General features: G+C 52.6%; 1 protein-coding gene across 1 annotated transcript; it reads left to right on the top strand.

Moving 5' to 3' along the window:
• The first annotated feature begins 2,904 nt into the window (after positions 1-2,904).
• Positions 2,905-10,254, top strand: LOC100092898 (keratin, type II cytoskeletal 71-like). The gene is made up of 9 exons (XM_029073184.1): positions 2,905-3,514; positions 4,870-5,084; positions 6,174-6,234; positions 6,798-6,893; positions 7,176-7,340; positions 7,771-7,896; positions 8,288-8,508; positions 9,363-9,397; positions 9,940-10,254. Exons 1-9 carry the CDS (start codon positions 3,020-3,022, stop codon positions 10,185-10,187), a joined length of 1,662 nt encoding a protein of 553 aa, XP_028929017.1. The 5' UTR covers positions 2,905-3,019; the 3' UTR covers positions 10,188-10,254.
• The last annotated feature ends 3,240 nt before the right edge of the window (positions 10,255-13,494 follow it).

The raw sequence follows: 13,494 nt of genomic DNA, 5'->3' as shown, positions 1-13,494 counted from the left end.
TCGTGATGGTTCAGAAATATTTCTTCAGATAACTACAGTATGCTATTTCCCTTCTTGCCCATTCCTAGTCCCCAGAAAAGACATTTCTCCGCAGTCTTTCCCTCCACCCCTCACTCTGCTGCGGCCCGAACCTCCTCCTCACCTCAGTTTCTCCTGCAGTCTGTGTGGAAGGATGAAGAAGTCAACTTCATCTACAACAGAATGGGAGAAGAACCCACGAGACAAGATCTGTTTTCACATCCTCTCCCCCATGTTCCCAACCCACACCCCAGTACGATACCGAGAAAAAGTCGGGCGGGGTGGGGGTGGGGGGGATCTACACCGACTTTTTTGTCAGGATAATACAGTCTTAGAACTTCATTCGGCCCAAATGATGTTACAGACTTTCATTCATGTATTCATTCGGTCTATTCATTGAGCGCTTACTGTGTGCGAAGCACTATACTAAGTGCTTGGAAGAATACACTGATAACAGTAAATAGACACATTCCCTGCCCATAATTTATTTGCAGTCTAGAGCCCAGTTTACAGTCTTGACTTCCCAGAACACTGGCTGCTGGAGGGGTGGACTGGTCGGATTGAGGTGGGAATGGTGTGTGCTGAGGGGGAGGAGGAGATGAGACCAGTGGATCCGAGGCGGAGGGTGTGGGCGGGTCCGGGTTGGGAAGTGGGCTGGTGGGTTCAGAGGAGGTAGGGGTCGTCGAAGGACTTCTCTGCCGGTGACACGGCATCGCCCCCCATCCTCCCGCATCACAACCATTAACTGAGCAGGCTTCCTTCCCAGCCTTATTACTCGCAGAGGGGATAAGGAGGGACGACTTGGATGGAGATGAGGAAATGTTGGTAGGGCGCCAGCAGGCCCCTCCCTCACCAGCCCCCAACTCCCCTGGCCCCCGGGTCGCCCCGCAGGAGGTTGGGGCAGCGAAACCGGGCGGCGCTGAGTCAGGCAGCCGCGCTCCGTGGACAAGGCTCCAGACTCCACGTTTCCCCTGAGTCAGACAGAGGGGTGGAGGGGTGGAGGGGTGGAGGGGGGAGGGCAGCGGGGGAGGGAGCCAGTGAGGGAAGGGCCGAGAGGAGAATAGTGGTCTTAGTGGGGCCAGGAGTGGAGAGGGAGGTGAGGGGAGGCCTCGTGGAAAAAACCCGGCTCTGGGACTCAGTGGACCTAGGTTCTAATCCTGGCTCTGCCAGTTATGTGACTTTGGACAAGTCATTCGTTCATTTTCCTCGTTTGTAAAGTGGGGATGAAATATCTATTTTTCCTCCCTTCTAGACTGTGATGGAGGACAGAGACTGTGTCTGTTCTGGTTGTATTTACTCCAGGGTTTGGTACAGTGCTTGGCTCTTAGTAAAATGTAATAATTAGCAAATTTATGTATTGTCAGTATTATCATTATTATTATTCACAATAAGGGCACAGAAGAGGGGGCAACGGATCATCACTCCCTTAAAAGTAACAATGGCCCAGTGGTTTCCTCCGTCCAAGCTAAGGAACCAGCCCGACTTCCCAGGCTCAGCTGAAATGAAGCCTAAATCGTCTGGCCATGGACCAGAGTGAGCGCCGATAACCGGGTGTCCATCAGCCAAAAACCTGGATCAGCTAACCCTCATTCATTCATTCAATTGTATTTATTGAGCGCTTATTGTGTGCAGAGTACTGTACTAAACCCTCCTGATGTCTCCGGCCAAAGCCACCCTTTCCAGAAAGATCCCGTTCAACTGAAGCCGAGTGTATCTTTGGAATCTGAAATATTCGATATTAAAATGGTGTAGGCCCGAACACCGGATGTCGTTCCCTGCTGGGCTCTCCAAATGCAGACGCGGGTGGAGATACTGTGTCTTCTAATGCAATAATTTAGGTCTCAATGATTTGAAGAGGTTAGGCAGATGGATGCTATGATTTGAACTGTGCAGGTTATTTGGCCCAGTGGTTGGAATTATGTGAGTAATTCGCCCATGTAGACGGCGCAGAAGGGAGGGAATGTGAGCACAGACCACCTGGGTATGGTGGTATTTGTTAAGGGCTTACTATGTGTTAGGCACTGTGCTTAGCTCTGGGATCGATACAAGGAAATCGGGTTCGGCACAATCCCCGTTCCACGTGGGGCTCACCGTGTTAATCCCCATTCGATAGATGAGGTAACTGAGGCCCAGAGGAGTGAAGTTACTTGCCCAAGGTCACACAGCTGACAAGTGGCAGAGCCGGGATTGGAACCCACTTTCTTCTGACTCCCGGGCACGTGCTCTATCGACTAGGCCATCCTGGATTTTCACAGGCAAACGGTCTAGATCCTTGGCGTTTGAGAATTGACAATATTTCAGGTGGAAGTCTCCCGGACGACCGGGGAAAAACTTTACATTAGCCAGTTATCTGGATTAAAGGGGTCTCGAAAAGGCGCTACATTTTCCATTATCCAGATAATTATAGCCCTGCCTGAATTCTCCGGATATCTGAGGCCAGGAAGGATGCTTTGAGTACCCGGGATCCCTTGACCATGTAGACCTGGCCCTGAGGGTCCACCCCCGCTCCCTCCAAGCCCCCCGGCAGAGCCAGCGGGGCGATGACAGGGAGCCGAGAGCGGCAGAGATGAGCTCGGATAACCCGGTTCGCGGTAATTACGCGGGAAGCGGGAGGGCGGACGGGTGTGATAAGAGGGAAATTGCCCCAACGAGGCGTTGCACGCCGAGCAATTTGCGGGTTTCGTGTTGTTTCAGAGGTGGGGAGGGCCAAGAGCCCGAGGCTCTCCTGCAAGAAAATGACGGATGGATGCTCGCGGGCTGACCAAACCCTCGAATTATAGCACCGACCCCTGCGCATAAAAGGGGCCGGAACAGACCGCCGGCAGCGGACCGGACTTCAGCCGAGACCAGCACTTCCCAGCGCAGCCCAGCTCCATCTAGTCCAGCCGTTCCCAGAACATCCCAGCGCCGACCAGTCTAGCCCATCTTAGTCCAGTCCAGGCCACTCTAGCCCAGCACCGCTCTGCATCTCTTCTAGGACGCCAGGAGAAGAGAAGCCACCATGAGTCGCCAATTCAACTGCAAATCCAGCAAGGGGAGTTTCAGCGGGCGCTCGGCCATCCTGCCCGGGGGAAGGGGGGCCAGCTCAGGCTCGTATAGGGCCGGGTCCAAGGCTACGGCGGCGGCGGGGGTCGTGGGCGGCTTCGGCAGCCGGAGCCTGTACAGCCTGGGCGGGACCCGCAGCATCTCGCTCAACGTGGCCGGCGGCGGCGGCGGCACCCGCAGCTCGGGCTACGGGTTCGGTGCGGGGGCTGGCGGCTGCGGGCCCGGCCGGGTCCGGGCCAGCGGCTTCGCGGGCAGCATGTTCGGCAGCGTGGCCCTGGGACCCGCCTGCCCCTCCTCCTGCCCCCCCGGGGGCATCCACCAAGTGACCGTCAACCAGAGCCTCCTGCAGCCGCTGGACGTCAAGGTCGACCCCGAGATCCAGAAGGTGCGGACTCAGGAGCGCGAGCAGATCAAGGTCCTCAACAACAAGTTCGCCTCCTTCATCGACAAGGTGGGTCCGAGCCCGGGCTGGCGCAGCGGGAGGGATGCAGGATAGACTCCAGGAGGGACTTTCCTACGACCGGGGGAGGTGTGCCTTCACCAGCCCCGCAGGGCCTAGGTTTAGCTCATCATATATCCCCTAAGGTATATCCACATCAGGTCCCAATCTGAACCCCATTCCCCTTTCCCCCCCTCCTCTTCCCTCCGTTTCTTTCTCTCTCCAATGCTTTCACCTAAGGGGCAGAAAACCCATCTTTTCCGACAAAATTCATACGTGCTCCTGATAGAGTGCATCAATCAATCCATGATATTTATTGAGCCTTTAGTTTGTGCAGAGCATGGTACTAAGCACTTAATAGCGTGCAATAGAGTGGATAGAGGCGATCCTTGTCCTCAAGTAACTTGCAGTTTATTAGAGGAGACAGACAAGGATAAATAACGGAGTGAGTATAAGTAGGGGTACATAAATGTGGTGGGACTGGGGGTGGGTGATTATCTAAGTGCTTAGAGGGTGGGACTAAATGCATGGGTGAAATTTCAGGGAGGGCGAATAAACTGGGGAATGAGAATTTAGGGAAGGCTTCCTGGAGGAGCTACGATTTGAATAGGGCTTTGAAGTTAGGGAGAGTCCTGGTCTGAAGTCTGAAGTTGGACCGCTGAGCACTAAGTCCATTTGTATCCTATGTAGAAACGTCCCCAGATCGTCCCTGTAGACACGACCCCAGAGGGGGGTCCTTCTGGTCCCACCGGTGTCCAGCCCCCAGGGATCTGAAAAGCTGCTGCTCATTGCAGGCATCTCTGTGTCATAAAGGCTCACAAGATCAGAGAGGTTGGACCACTCCCTAAAAGTCAGCCGGCAGTAGACTAGGGAACAGGTTTCCTGACTAACTGGCCCCAGACCTAGCTTTCTGCGCATTCCGCTGCTTTACCAGGGCTCCCTCTAGGGTAGAAGGTGGAGCGAGGAGGGGAGAAGAGCACAGAATCCACTAAAAGGGCTAGTTTTGAGGGGACAGAGATTGATCCAAGGCTGCATCTGCTTTTGAAACCTTCTTTGCTTAGATCTCTGCTTCTACAAGCCTCTCAATTATCCGGGATCCAATGACTCAGGCTCTTATGGGAGAGGAAGGGGAATCCCGTTCACTTGGAAGTCAATTTGGAGATTTGAAATATTTAATTCCACTGGAGTTTTATAATATCTATTATCCATTCTTTCTTTTCCCCTATGATAGTGGATAATGGAGAGCTGGTGCTATTATACCGATGAAGGTACCATGTCCAACTTCAGGGTTAAAGAGGTTCTTCCAGAAATCCCCAGGAGAGGGATTGGGGTCCCCTGCTGAGCCAACTCCACCCCTTCGGTTCCAGGTGCGGTTCCTGGAGCAGCAGAACCAGGTGCTGGAGACCAAGTGGGACCTGCTGCAGCAGCTCGATCTGAGTAACTGCAAGAACAACCTGGAGCCCATCTTCGAGGGCTACATCAGCAACCTGCGCCGGCAGGTGGAGGGCCTGAACGGAGACCGCGTGCGGCTGGATTCGGAGCTCCGCAGCGTGCGGGATCTGGTGGAGGACTTCAAGAAGAGGTGAGGGGTAGCGGTTATCAGATCTTGCCCACAACCTGGAGTGCCCTTCCCTGTCCCATTCCCCATTGCCCAGCCTTCAAGGATAGGCAGGAGGGAGCATTTGCCATCCTAAGCTCCCATCCTGGAGTGTCCTTCCTTGTCCTCTTTCCTATGGCTCATTTCTCAAGGAGATTGTGGGTGGGAATACTTGCCATCCTATGCCCACAGCCCAGAGTGCCCTCCCCTGTCCTCTTCCCCATGTCCTCAAGAAAAGGTGAGTACATGGAACAAAGTAGTTTTCTGGCTCAATTTATCTGGTTGGACTATTTACATGGATCAAATTCTCCAGATAATTGACAAATTTCCACTTCACTTTACCTGTGGATGCTGCTTACGTCTTCACACGCCAATTATCTTCCCCAAACTAAACCTCCTTCCCCTAAAATTGATCTTGGCCTGAAGCATCGACAAATTTCCTAAAAATGTTCATCCGAAGAGTAATTTTCAGGATTCTACAGCTAATCTGGATGTTTGGATGGCAGCTCACTAGGGGTTTGAAGATTCAGAGAGGCTGTTTGACCTACCCGAGGGGATTCAGCATACCCCAGGGGCAGAGCTTGAACTCGGATTCAGTATTCCACAGTTTGGGCTTTTCCCATTCAACTCTGCTGTATCTTCTTCCAGTCTCATTCCCCATTGGACTCGAAATGCCTCTTAGGGTAATTGAGAAAAGATGCTTCAGCATCTCAGATGAGGCTGGTGAAGAGGAATCGCCCCGTCCAACAGCATGGGCCCCCTCTGTGCCTCTTGAGGGGCGATGGGGAATTCCTGAGGGGAGGGGATCGGTCAACGCGGGGAACAGAGTGAGCCACCTGGACTGGAAACAGGCTAATCTGTGAAGGCTTTCTGGGCGAGTGGATTTTTAGAGGTGCTTGAAGGGTGGGAGGGATGGGGGTTGAGGAAGAGGAGGAGGGTATTGCTAATGGGGGGAAGGGGGCGGCGAATGGAATGGGGAGGAGGGCAGAGCAGGTGCTAGCAGAGCCTCTTTGGGGCTGATCTTTCTGCCAGCCAAGCTCAGCCATAACTCATCTCCTTCTCTCTCGGGCGAAGGTACGAAGAGGAAATAAACAGACGAACAGCTGCTGAGAACGAGTTTGTGGTTCTCAAGAAGGTGAGGGATGGGGGATGGGCCACTGGTTGTGTGGGGGGGGGGTGATCTCTGGAGGGCGGGCTACCTTCTGATGAGGGAAGCATGAGGGACACCAGCCCTGATGCTGCCCTAGTAGGACAAGGGAAGTTCTAAGACTGTCTGTCCCGGAGAAGAGAAGATTGAGGACAGGAGGTTGCTACAAGGTCTTCCCCAGATGCATGAAGTGGTGACAAAAGGACAGTAGGGTTTTGCTGCGGTAGCGGGAATTTAGGGTGGACTTTGGGAGGGCTTTCCATGGGGATCCTGAGCAGGTGAGGGAAGATGTTCATCTGGGGACCAAGAGGCAGTGGGAGGACTAAATTATTCTCCAGGGTCCCCAAAGAAGGATCCAGCCCTCTCGCCAACCCCTAGAGGAATGGGAGAGATTATGTCTCAGTTTCTTCATCTGTAAATTGGGGGTAAAATGCCTGCTTTCCCTCCCTCCTAGAATGGGAGCTCCGAGTTAGACAGGGACCGTGTATCTGATCCGGTTCTTAGCTCGGTAGGCTTAATCTATTATAGTCCTGACCACCTCCCCCTTCCAGGACGTGGACGCCGCCTACACTAACAAGGTGGAGCTGCAGGCCAAGGTGGACTCACTAGACGGCGAGATCAAGTTCCTCAAGTGTCTGCATGAAGCGGTAAGAGGAGCCCTCTGGGCCAGGAATATCCAGGCAATTTGCTGAAATAGCCCTGACCAGCATGGATTTCGGAGTTGGAATTATCCAGATCAATTGCCAGTATAGACAAGATCTGCTCAGGGATGACTGGGATCCCAGGGGTCCCTTCCATCCTGGCCGTTAGGATCTGGGTAGAGTTGGTGTCGGCAGCAGGCGGAGCAAGGGGCTGACAGGTTGGGAGGAGGACCAGACCAGGACACGACAGGGGATCCAGAATTCTTTGCGCCCCCCGTCCTCACGCAGGAGATCGCCCAGATCCAGTCCCACATCAGCGATACATCAGTCATCTTGTCCATGGACAACAACCGTGACCTGGACCTGGACAGCATCATCGACGAAGTGCGTGTGCAGTATGAGGACATCGCCCTCAAGAGCAAGGCTGAGGCCGAGGCCCTGTACCAGACCAAGGTGAGTGGAGACCATGCACTCCCCACCCCTGCCCCCCAGTTCCCACCCACCCACTGATTTCCCCTATTATAGGAACTGTAGAAGTCGGGGTGGGGGGGTCTGTAACAGACCAGGGTGAGTTCCTGTCCCAGAGATCTCCCCCTGCCCCCTTGTTATCACCCATCAGCCCCCAACATGGATCACGTTGAAGGTGCCCTGTACCAAACTATGGTACATTTGGGTCCATAGGGGGCCCCCACAGTTTTCACCCTCTGACCCCACCTACTCATGGATCAGGCTGGAAGGTGCTCTGTACCAGACCAGGGTAATAGTGATGCCAATCTAGTATTTGGGCCTGGAACAGGAACCACGAACCCCCGTTCCTATCTCGGGCTAATCCATCCCCCAGGTCCCCCTGACATAACATTCCCTCCTGCTCCTGTACCCTCAGTTTCTAGAGCTGCAGCTGGTAGCCGGCAGGCACGGGGACGACTTGAAACACACCAAGAACGAGATCTCGGAGCTGAGTCGTCTCATCCAGCGGATTCGCTCGGAGATCGAGAATGCCAAGAAGCAGGTGGGAGAGAGGGAGGGCGAATTATCAAGATAATTGACTTGTATAGAGACGACTGCCATGTGGTTCTGTCTGTCGCCTGGTATCATTTGACTTGGTAGAGGGTAGTGCAATCTCCACCGTAGCCCGAAAGAGGGGTAAACGGTGAGTGTAGAAGAGATTCCACCCTGCCATCAGTTTGGTTTTCACGGATACAGAAGAGAGAAACAAAGCCTAAATTGCAGCGTGAAGGATTTAGGCTAGACTAAAACTGTGCAGATGGGCAGGAGAAGCGAAAGGGAGTCAGGGAAACTGGGCCCAGGGTGTAGGTTTAGGTGGAGACGGGAGGCAGAGTGGTGACCTACTGAGGTCGCTCCCAGCCCTCAGGATCCTCTGGTTCTCCCCTCTCCGGCAGTGTGCCAACCTGGAGACGGCCATCGCCGATGCGGAGCAGCGCGGGGACTGTGCCCTGAAGGATGCCCGGGCCAAGCTGGACGATTTGGAGGGCGCCCTGCACAGCGCCAAGGAAGAGCTGGCTCGGCTGCTACGCGATTACCAGGAGCTGATGAGCGTTAAGCTGGCGCTGGACGTGGAGATCGCCACCTACCGGAAGTTGCTGGAAGGAGAGGAGTGCAGGTGGGTGGGTGGGTGGGGGGCGGAGGGGGGTTTTCGGGCGCTTCCAACATCTGTTAGCTTCATTTATTCGAACAAACCACTGCAGGATGAACAGACGGAACTCCCTCTTGTGGGCTGATGAGACAGCTCCTTCTTGCAGATTGATGAGTTGGAGAGTGTTTCTCTGGCAGGAGATGAATCCGAAATCCACCCCCAGTTCTCTGGGGACTTTACAAAGCATTCTTTTCAAGAATCTGCCGGGATCGTGGTCTCACTGACCTCCCTACAAATGACAACTGGTTAGATTAGCATCACTACTGCCAATCAACTACCTCACTCACCTCTTGTCCCGGACTGGTGCAAGTCGATTTGCAGAAAGCCGTTTCTATGCAGCTTTCCCTGCGTGAACAAACTCCACTCCAAAAGGCCGGAGGAGATGTCTCTGCTTGTGAATGTGTTTTTCAAGGAAACTAGTTTCAGCTATTAAGATTGGAACCTCTTAGCTGCTGGCAGTGTGGATCTGGCCCAGGCTTACTGTGGCACATCCTTTGGCCCTAGTGATTTGGGCATGGCGGTGGTTCTTTCTAGACCTGATCTTATCCAGATCTTCTAGTTTATGGCTGTAGACGCCACTCCAAAATGAATTTGAAGTCTCTTTCTCCCATTTGCTGCCTTCAAAATCGCTCATTTCGGAGCACCTTTCTGTGCCATCTTCACAGCCCATGGAAGCTTGAGATTCGGGCCCCCAGAATCTGAATTTTACCAAACCATCTGGAATTTTGGAACCCAAGATGATATTTGGAGATCGATTGACCTGGCAATGAGGCCCGTGGGATAGATGATTGATTGACTGGTTGTTCCATTTCCCCTAACAGGATGTCTGGAGATTTTCCATCCTCCGTGAGCATCTGTGAGTATTTCCCTTCCCCCAATTCCTCTCTTGTGTCTTCCCCCACCCCACTGCAAGTGCACTGTGCCAGGCAGGGATTCCCCAACCTCTACTCTCAATCAGTTAGCCAATGGTATTTATCGGACGCTTAATGTGTACAGACCACTGAGCTAAACGCTTGGAAGTACAATAGAGTTGGACACGACCCCTGCCCGCAGGAGCTTGCTTGACCAGCTCACTCCCAGAGCTCAGAAGCAGGGCTGGGCTCTTCTTAGGGAACAAACCAGTCTCTCAGGGAGTTCCCTGTCCCTATCCTTACAGATGGATATTCAGGGTTGGGACCCGGATAGCAGGTTGGAAGAGGGAGGATCAATCAGATTCCTGAGCTGCAGTGGGCAGGAGGAAGGGTAGAGAAGGAGCAGACCGGGGAGAGGGTCAATGGGAGAGGGATGGAAAGTGTGTCAGGAGGCAGCTGCGCTGGTGCGGGGGTCTCCCACCCCTAATCAGCTCGTGGGCTGAGCATGGCAGGGGACTTTCTCTCCATCTTCCCTCTCCCCTCACAGCCGTCATCAGCAGCACCAGTGGCCCCAGCGGGTCCACTGGCTACGGCTACCGACCCAGTGCCGTTAGTGGCGGTTATGCGGTCAGCAGCGGCTATGCGGTCAGCGGTGGCTATGCGGTCAGCGGCGGGGGCAGCAGCTCCAGTGGAGCTCGAGCGGGAGAGGCCCGGAGGGGCAGCGCTAGCGACTTCAAGGATGCCCTGGCCAAGGGGTCCTCGCTTGTCTCGCCCACCCGGAAATCTCCGCGATAACGTGGGACAGCGACACGGATTTACCCCACTCCAGCACCTCTCCCTTTCCTTCCTCCCTCCCGCCTTCTTCTCTGCCCTCCCCTCCCTTTCCTTCCGTCTCCTCCCTTAACCCTTCCATCCCGCCTCCAATAAATTGCAGTCTATCTTCTGTCGCTCCACGATGGTGTTTTTCTCAGAACACACACAAACACACATACAGAGAGAGAGAAAGAGAGAAAGGGAGAGAAAGAGAGAGAAATGTGCACCATTTTGGGAAAGACACCAGGGCTGAAGCAATCGGGGTGCCAGAGTCCGACACAGTTAACACCTGCCAAAGTTTCCAGGTCGGGGCGAGGTTCAGATTTGGATATGTAACGATTGGCAAGGCTTGGCAAAGAGGAGAGAGAGAGCACCTCCATGCTGGGAGACGCCCCGCGGATTTAGAGCCATTTCCTCTGAAGCGGAAAACGCGCTGGCCCGTGGCTGTCAGGCTGGTTCGCCCTTATCCCCCCTCCCTAACCCCCGAAAGTAGATAACCGTGGGATGAAGCGGGCCAGAGGACAGGGAGGGGTCGGGGTCGGTAGAGACGGGGCCAGCAGAGGAGGAATAAGCTTGGGGGGCCAGCAGGGGCGACTGGGCCAAAACTCTCCACAGTGACCTCCAGACTCCTCTCCAGGTCGGATAACACCGGTTTCGGTTCCGCCTTCTCTACCGGGACCGGCCCGACCTGCGACTGGGAGGGAGAAAGGGAGGAGACGGGGGCAGGTGCGTGGAACACGGGGATTTTGCAGACTGGCTCCTCTGCCCCCTCAAAGGGGACCCAGACCCAGGGGAAAACTGAGTCTAACACTCTCGGAGAGTCTGGGGCCGTCAGAAGTCAGGGGAAATGGAGTGCTCGAGCTCCCCGAGGCCTCGACAGAGGCCCACGCAAGCAGCGACCGAGTCTCTGTCTTGGACCCGAATGACTGACCAAGGCGGGCTAGACAAGCCTCGGGCTAGTACCAACCCAGGAAATCAAGATTCACCCACAGGTTGGGGTTCTCGAAGAAACCAGTCAGTGGTCTCCTTCCAAAAAATCACATCTCCTCCTGGAGGCCACCGGGATTGATTTCTAATTTCCTCACCGTGTAAACCCCCACTTGCCACATGCATTTTCACCCCTCCCAGGTACGCCTAAATATAAACCCCTCCCATAGTGATTTTATACTTAGCTTTATTCCCTGTTCGTTCCCCTTGTTATGTTAGTGTCTATCTCTCCTGCTGACAGGGATCATATTTAGTAGGAAGCAGCTTGGTCTAGTGAAAAGAACCTGATCCTGGGGAGTCAGGGGACTTGGGTTCTAATCCCACCTGCTATGAGGCCTTGGGCAAATCGGTTAATTTCTCTGTACCTCAGTTCCCTCATCATTATATTGTACTATCCTAAGAGCTTTGTATGGGGCTCTGCACAAACCCTGCTCAGTAAAAACGATTGATTGCTTGATTGATTCTCAGTTCCTTCCTGGTTGCATATTATACAGTTAAGGAATATTAATAATAATAATGTTGGTATTTGTTAAGCGCTTACTACGTGCAGAGCACTGTTCTAAGCGCTGGGGGAGATACAGGGTAATCAGGTTGTCCCACGTGAGGCTCACAGTTAATCCCCATTTTACAGATGAGGTAACTGAGGCACAGAGCAGTTAAGTGACTCGCCCACAGTCACACAGCTGACAAGTGGTAGAGCCGGGAGTCGAACCCATGACCCCTGACTCCGAAGCCTAGGCTCTTTCCACTGCTAATAAGCCAACTGCTAATAAGATAAGAACTCTGATTTATCTGCCATCTATTTCCGTAAACAAAGGTGTCTACAAGGACAAAAAAGGCTGTTGGCATCCTTGATTTGGTTATAATTATAATGACTGTGATTCTCGTTAGGTGCTTACTATGTATCAAGCACTGCATTTAACACTGGGGTAGATACAAGATTAACGGATTAAACACGCAGCCCCTATCCCACATGGGAAGAAATATCTGTTCTCCCCCCCCCCCCCCCTTAGACTGCGAGCCACAGCGTGTCCGACCTGGTTATGTCTTGGCACATGGTGCTTAAAAAATGCCATTATCATTAATACTATTGCTATTGTTCACTCCTAAGAGCGCAATTCAGCGCTGCGCCCACAGGAGGCGCTTAATTAGTGGTGTCGGTGGACAGATCAAGGCCAGCCAACTCCCCAAATGAGCCTTGGGCGAAGCCCCAATCCTCAGCGAGTGAAGAGCAGTGACTCACATGGCAATTAAATGAGTGGGCCATTAGCTCCGTAGACAATCACAGAGAAAAGGAACAACTAAAGTGAATGAAAGAATAAGTTGTTTGAAAGGCACAGTCATGTTAGACAAGGGAGAAGAGGCCCAGTGGAAATAGACCGGGCCTGGGAATCAGAAGGCCTGGATTCGAACCCCCGTCTCTGCCACTTACCTAGCTGTGTAACCTTGAGTAGATCACATAACTTCAGTATTCCTCAGTTTCTTCATCCATAAAATGGGGATTCAATACTTAGATTGTGAACCCCATGTGGGACAGGGACTGTGTGATTAATCCGTTAATCTTGTATCTACCCCAGTATTGAGTGCAGTGCTTGGCACATAGAAAGCACCTAACAAGAATCACAGTAATAATTATAACCAAATGAAGGATGCAAACAGTCTCATTGGTCCATGTAGACAACTTTGTTTAAGGAAACAGATGGCAGATAAATCAGTGTTCGTATCGTATTAGCAGCTAGTTTATTAGCTAATGCTCCTTAACTGTACAATATTCAACCAGGAAAGAACTGAGAATCAATCAAGCAATCAATCGTATTTATTAAGCACTTACTTTGTGCCGAGCCCTATATAAAGCACTTAGGAGAGTACAATATAACTAAGTTGGTAGACATGTTTCCTGCCCACATAAGTTTATAGTCCAAAGAGAGGAAGTAAAGTGCTTAAACATATTCAGCTCTCCCACAAATAAAAATAATGACATTTAAGTACTTCCCATATGCTAAGCACTGGGCTAGATACAAGATAATCAGACATAGTCCCTGTCCAAACAATCAATCAATTGCATTTCTTCAGGGCTATCTGTGCAGAGCAATCAATCAATGGCATTTATTGAGCACTTACTATGTGCAGAGCACTGTACTTACTAAGTGCTTGGGAGAGTATAATGTAACAGAGTTGGTAGACACGTTCCTTGCTCACAAGTTTACTGTCTAGAGGACTGTCCCTCACAGGATTCATAGTCAAAGAGAGAGGAAGAGCGAGTATCTTATAACTGTTTCACAGATGAATAAATTTAGGCACA

Source organism: Ornithorhynchus anatinus, chromosome 10, assembly GCF_004115215.2.
Source record: "Ornithorhynchus anatinus isolate Pmale09 chromosome 10, mOrnAna1.pri.v4, whole genome shotgun sequence".
Taxonomy (NCBI): Eukaryota; Metazoa; Chordata; class Mammalia; order Monotremata; family Ornithorhynchidae; genus Ornithorhynchus; species Ornithorhynchus anatinus.
This window is presented reverse-complemented; position numbering and strand designations above follow the sequence as displayed.

What these genes read in the sequence shown, in the direction of transcription:
- LOC100092898 (XM_029073184.1), top strand. Translation starts at nt 3,020, where the DNA reads ATGAGTCGCCAATTCAACTGCAAATCCAGCAAGGGGAGTTTCAGCGGG. An exon ending in TCAAGTGTCTGCATGAAGCG is followed by an intron (nt 6,894 to 7,175) that starts GTAAGAGGAGCC and finishes GTCCTCACGCAG; the next exon opens with GAGATCGCCCAGATCCAGTC. An exon ending in TCGAGAATGCCAAGAAGCAG is followed by an intron (nt 7,897 to 8,287) that starts GTGGGAGAGAGG and finishes CCTCTCCGGCAG; the next exon opens with TGTGCCAACCTGGAGACGGC.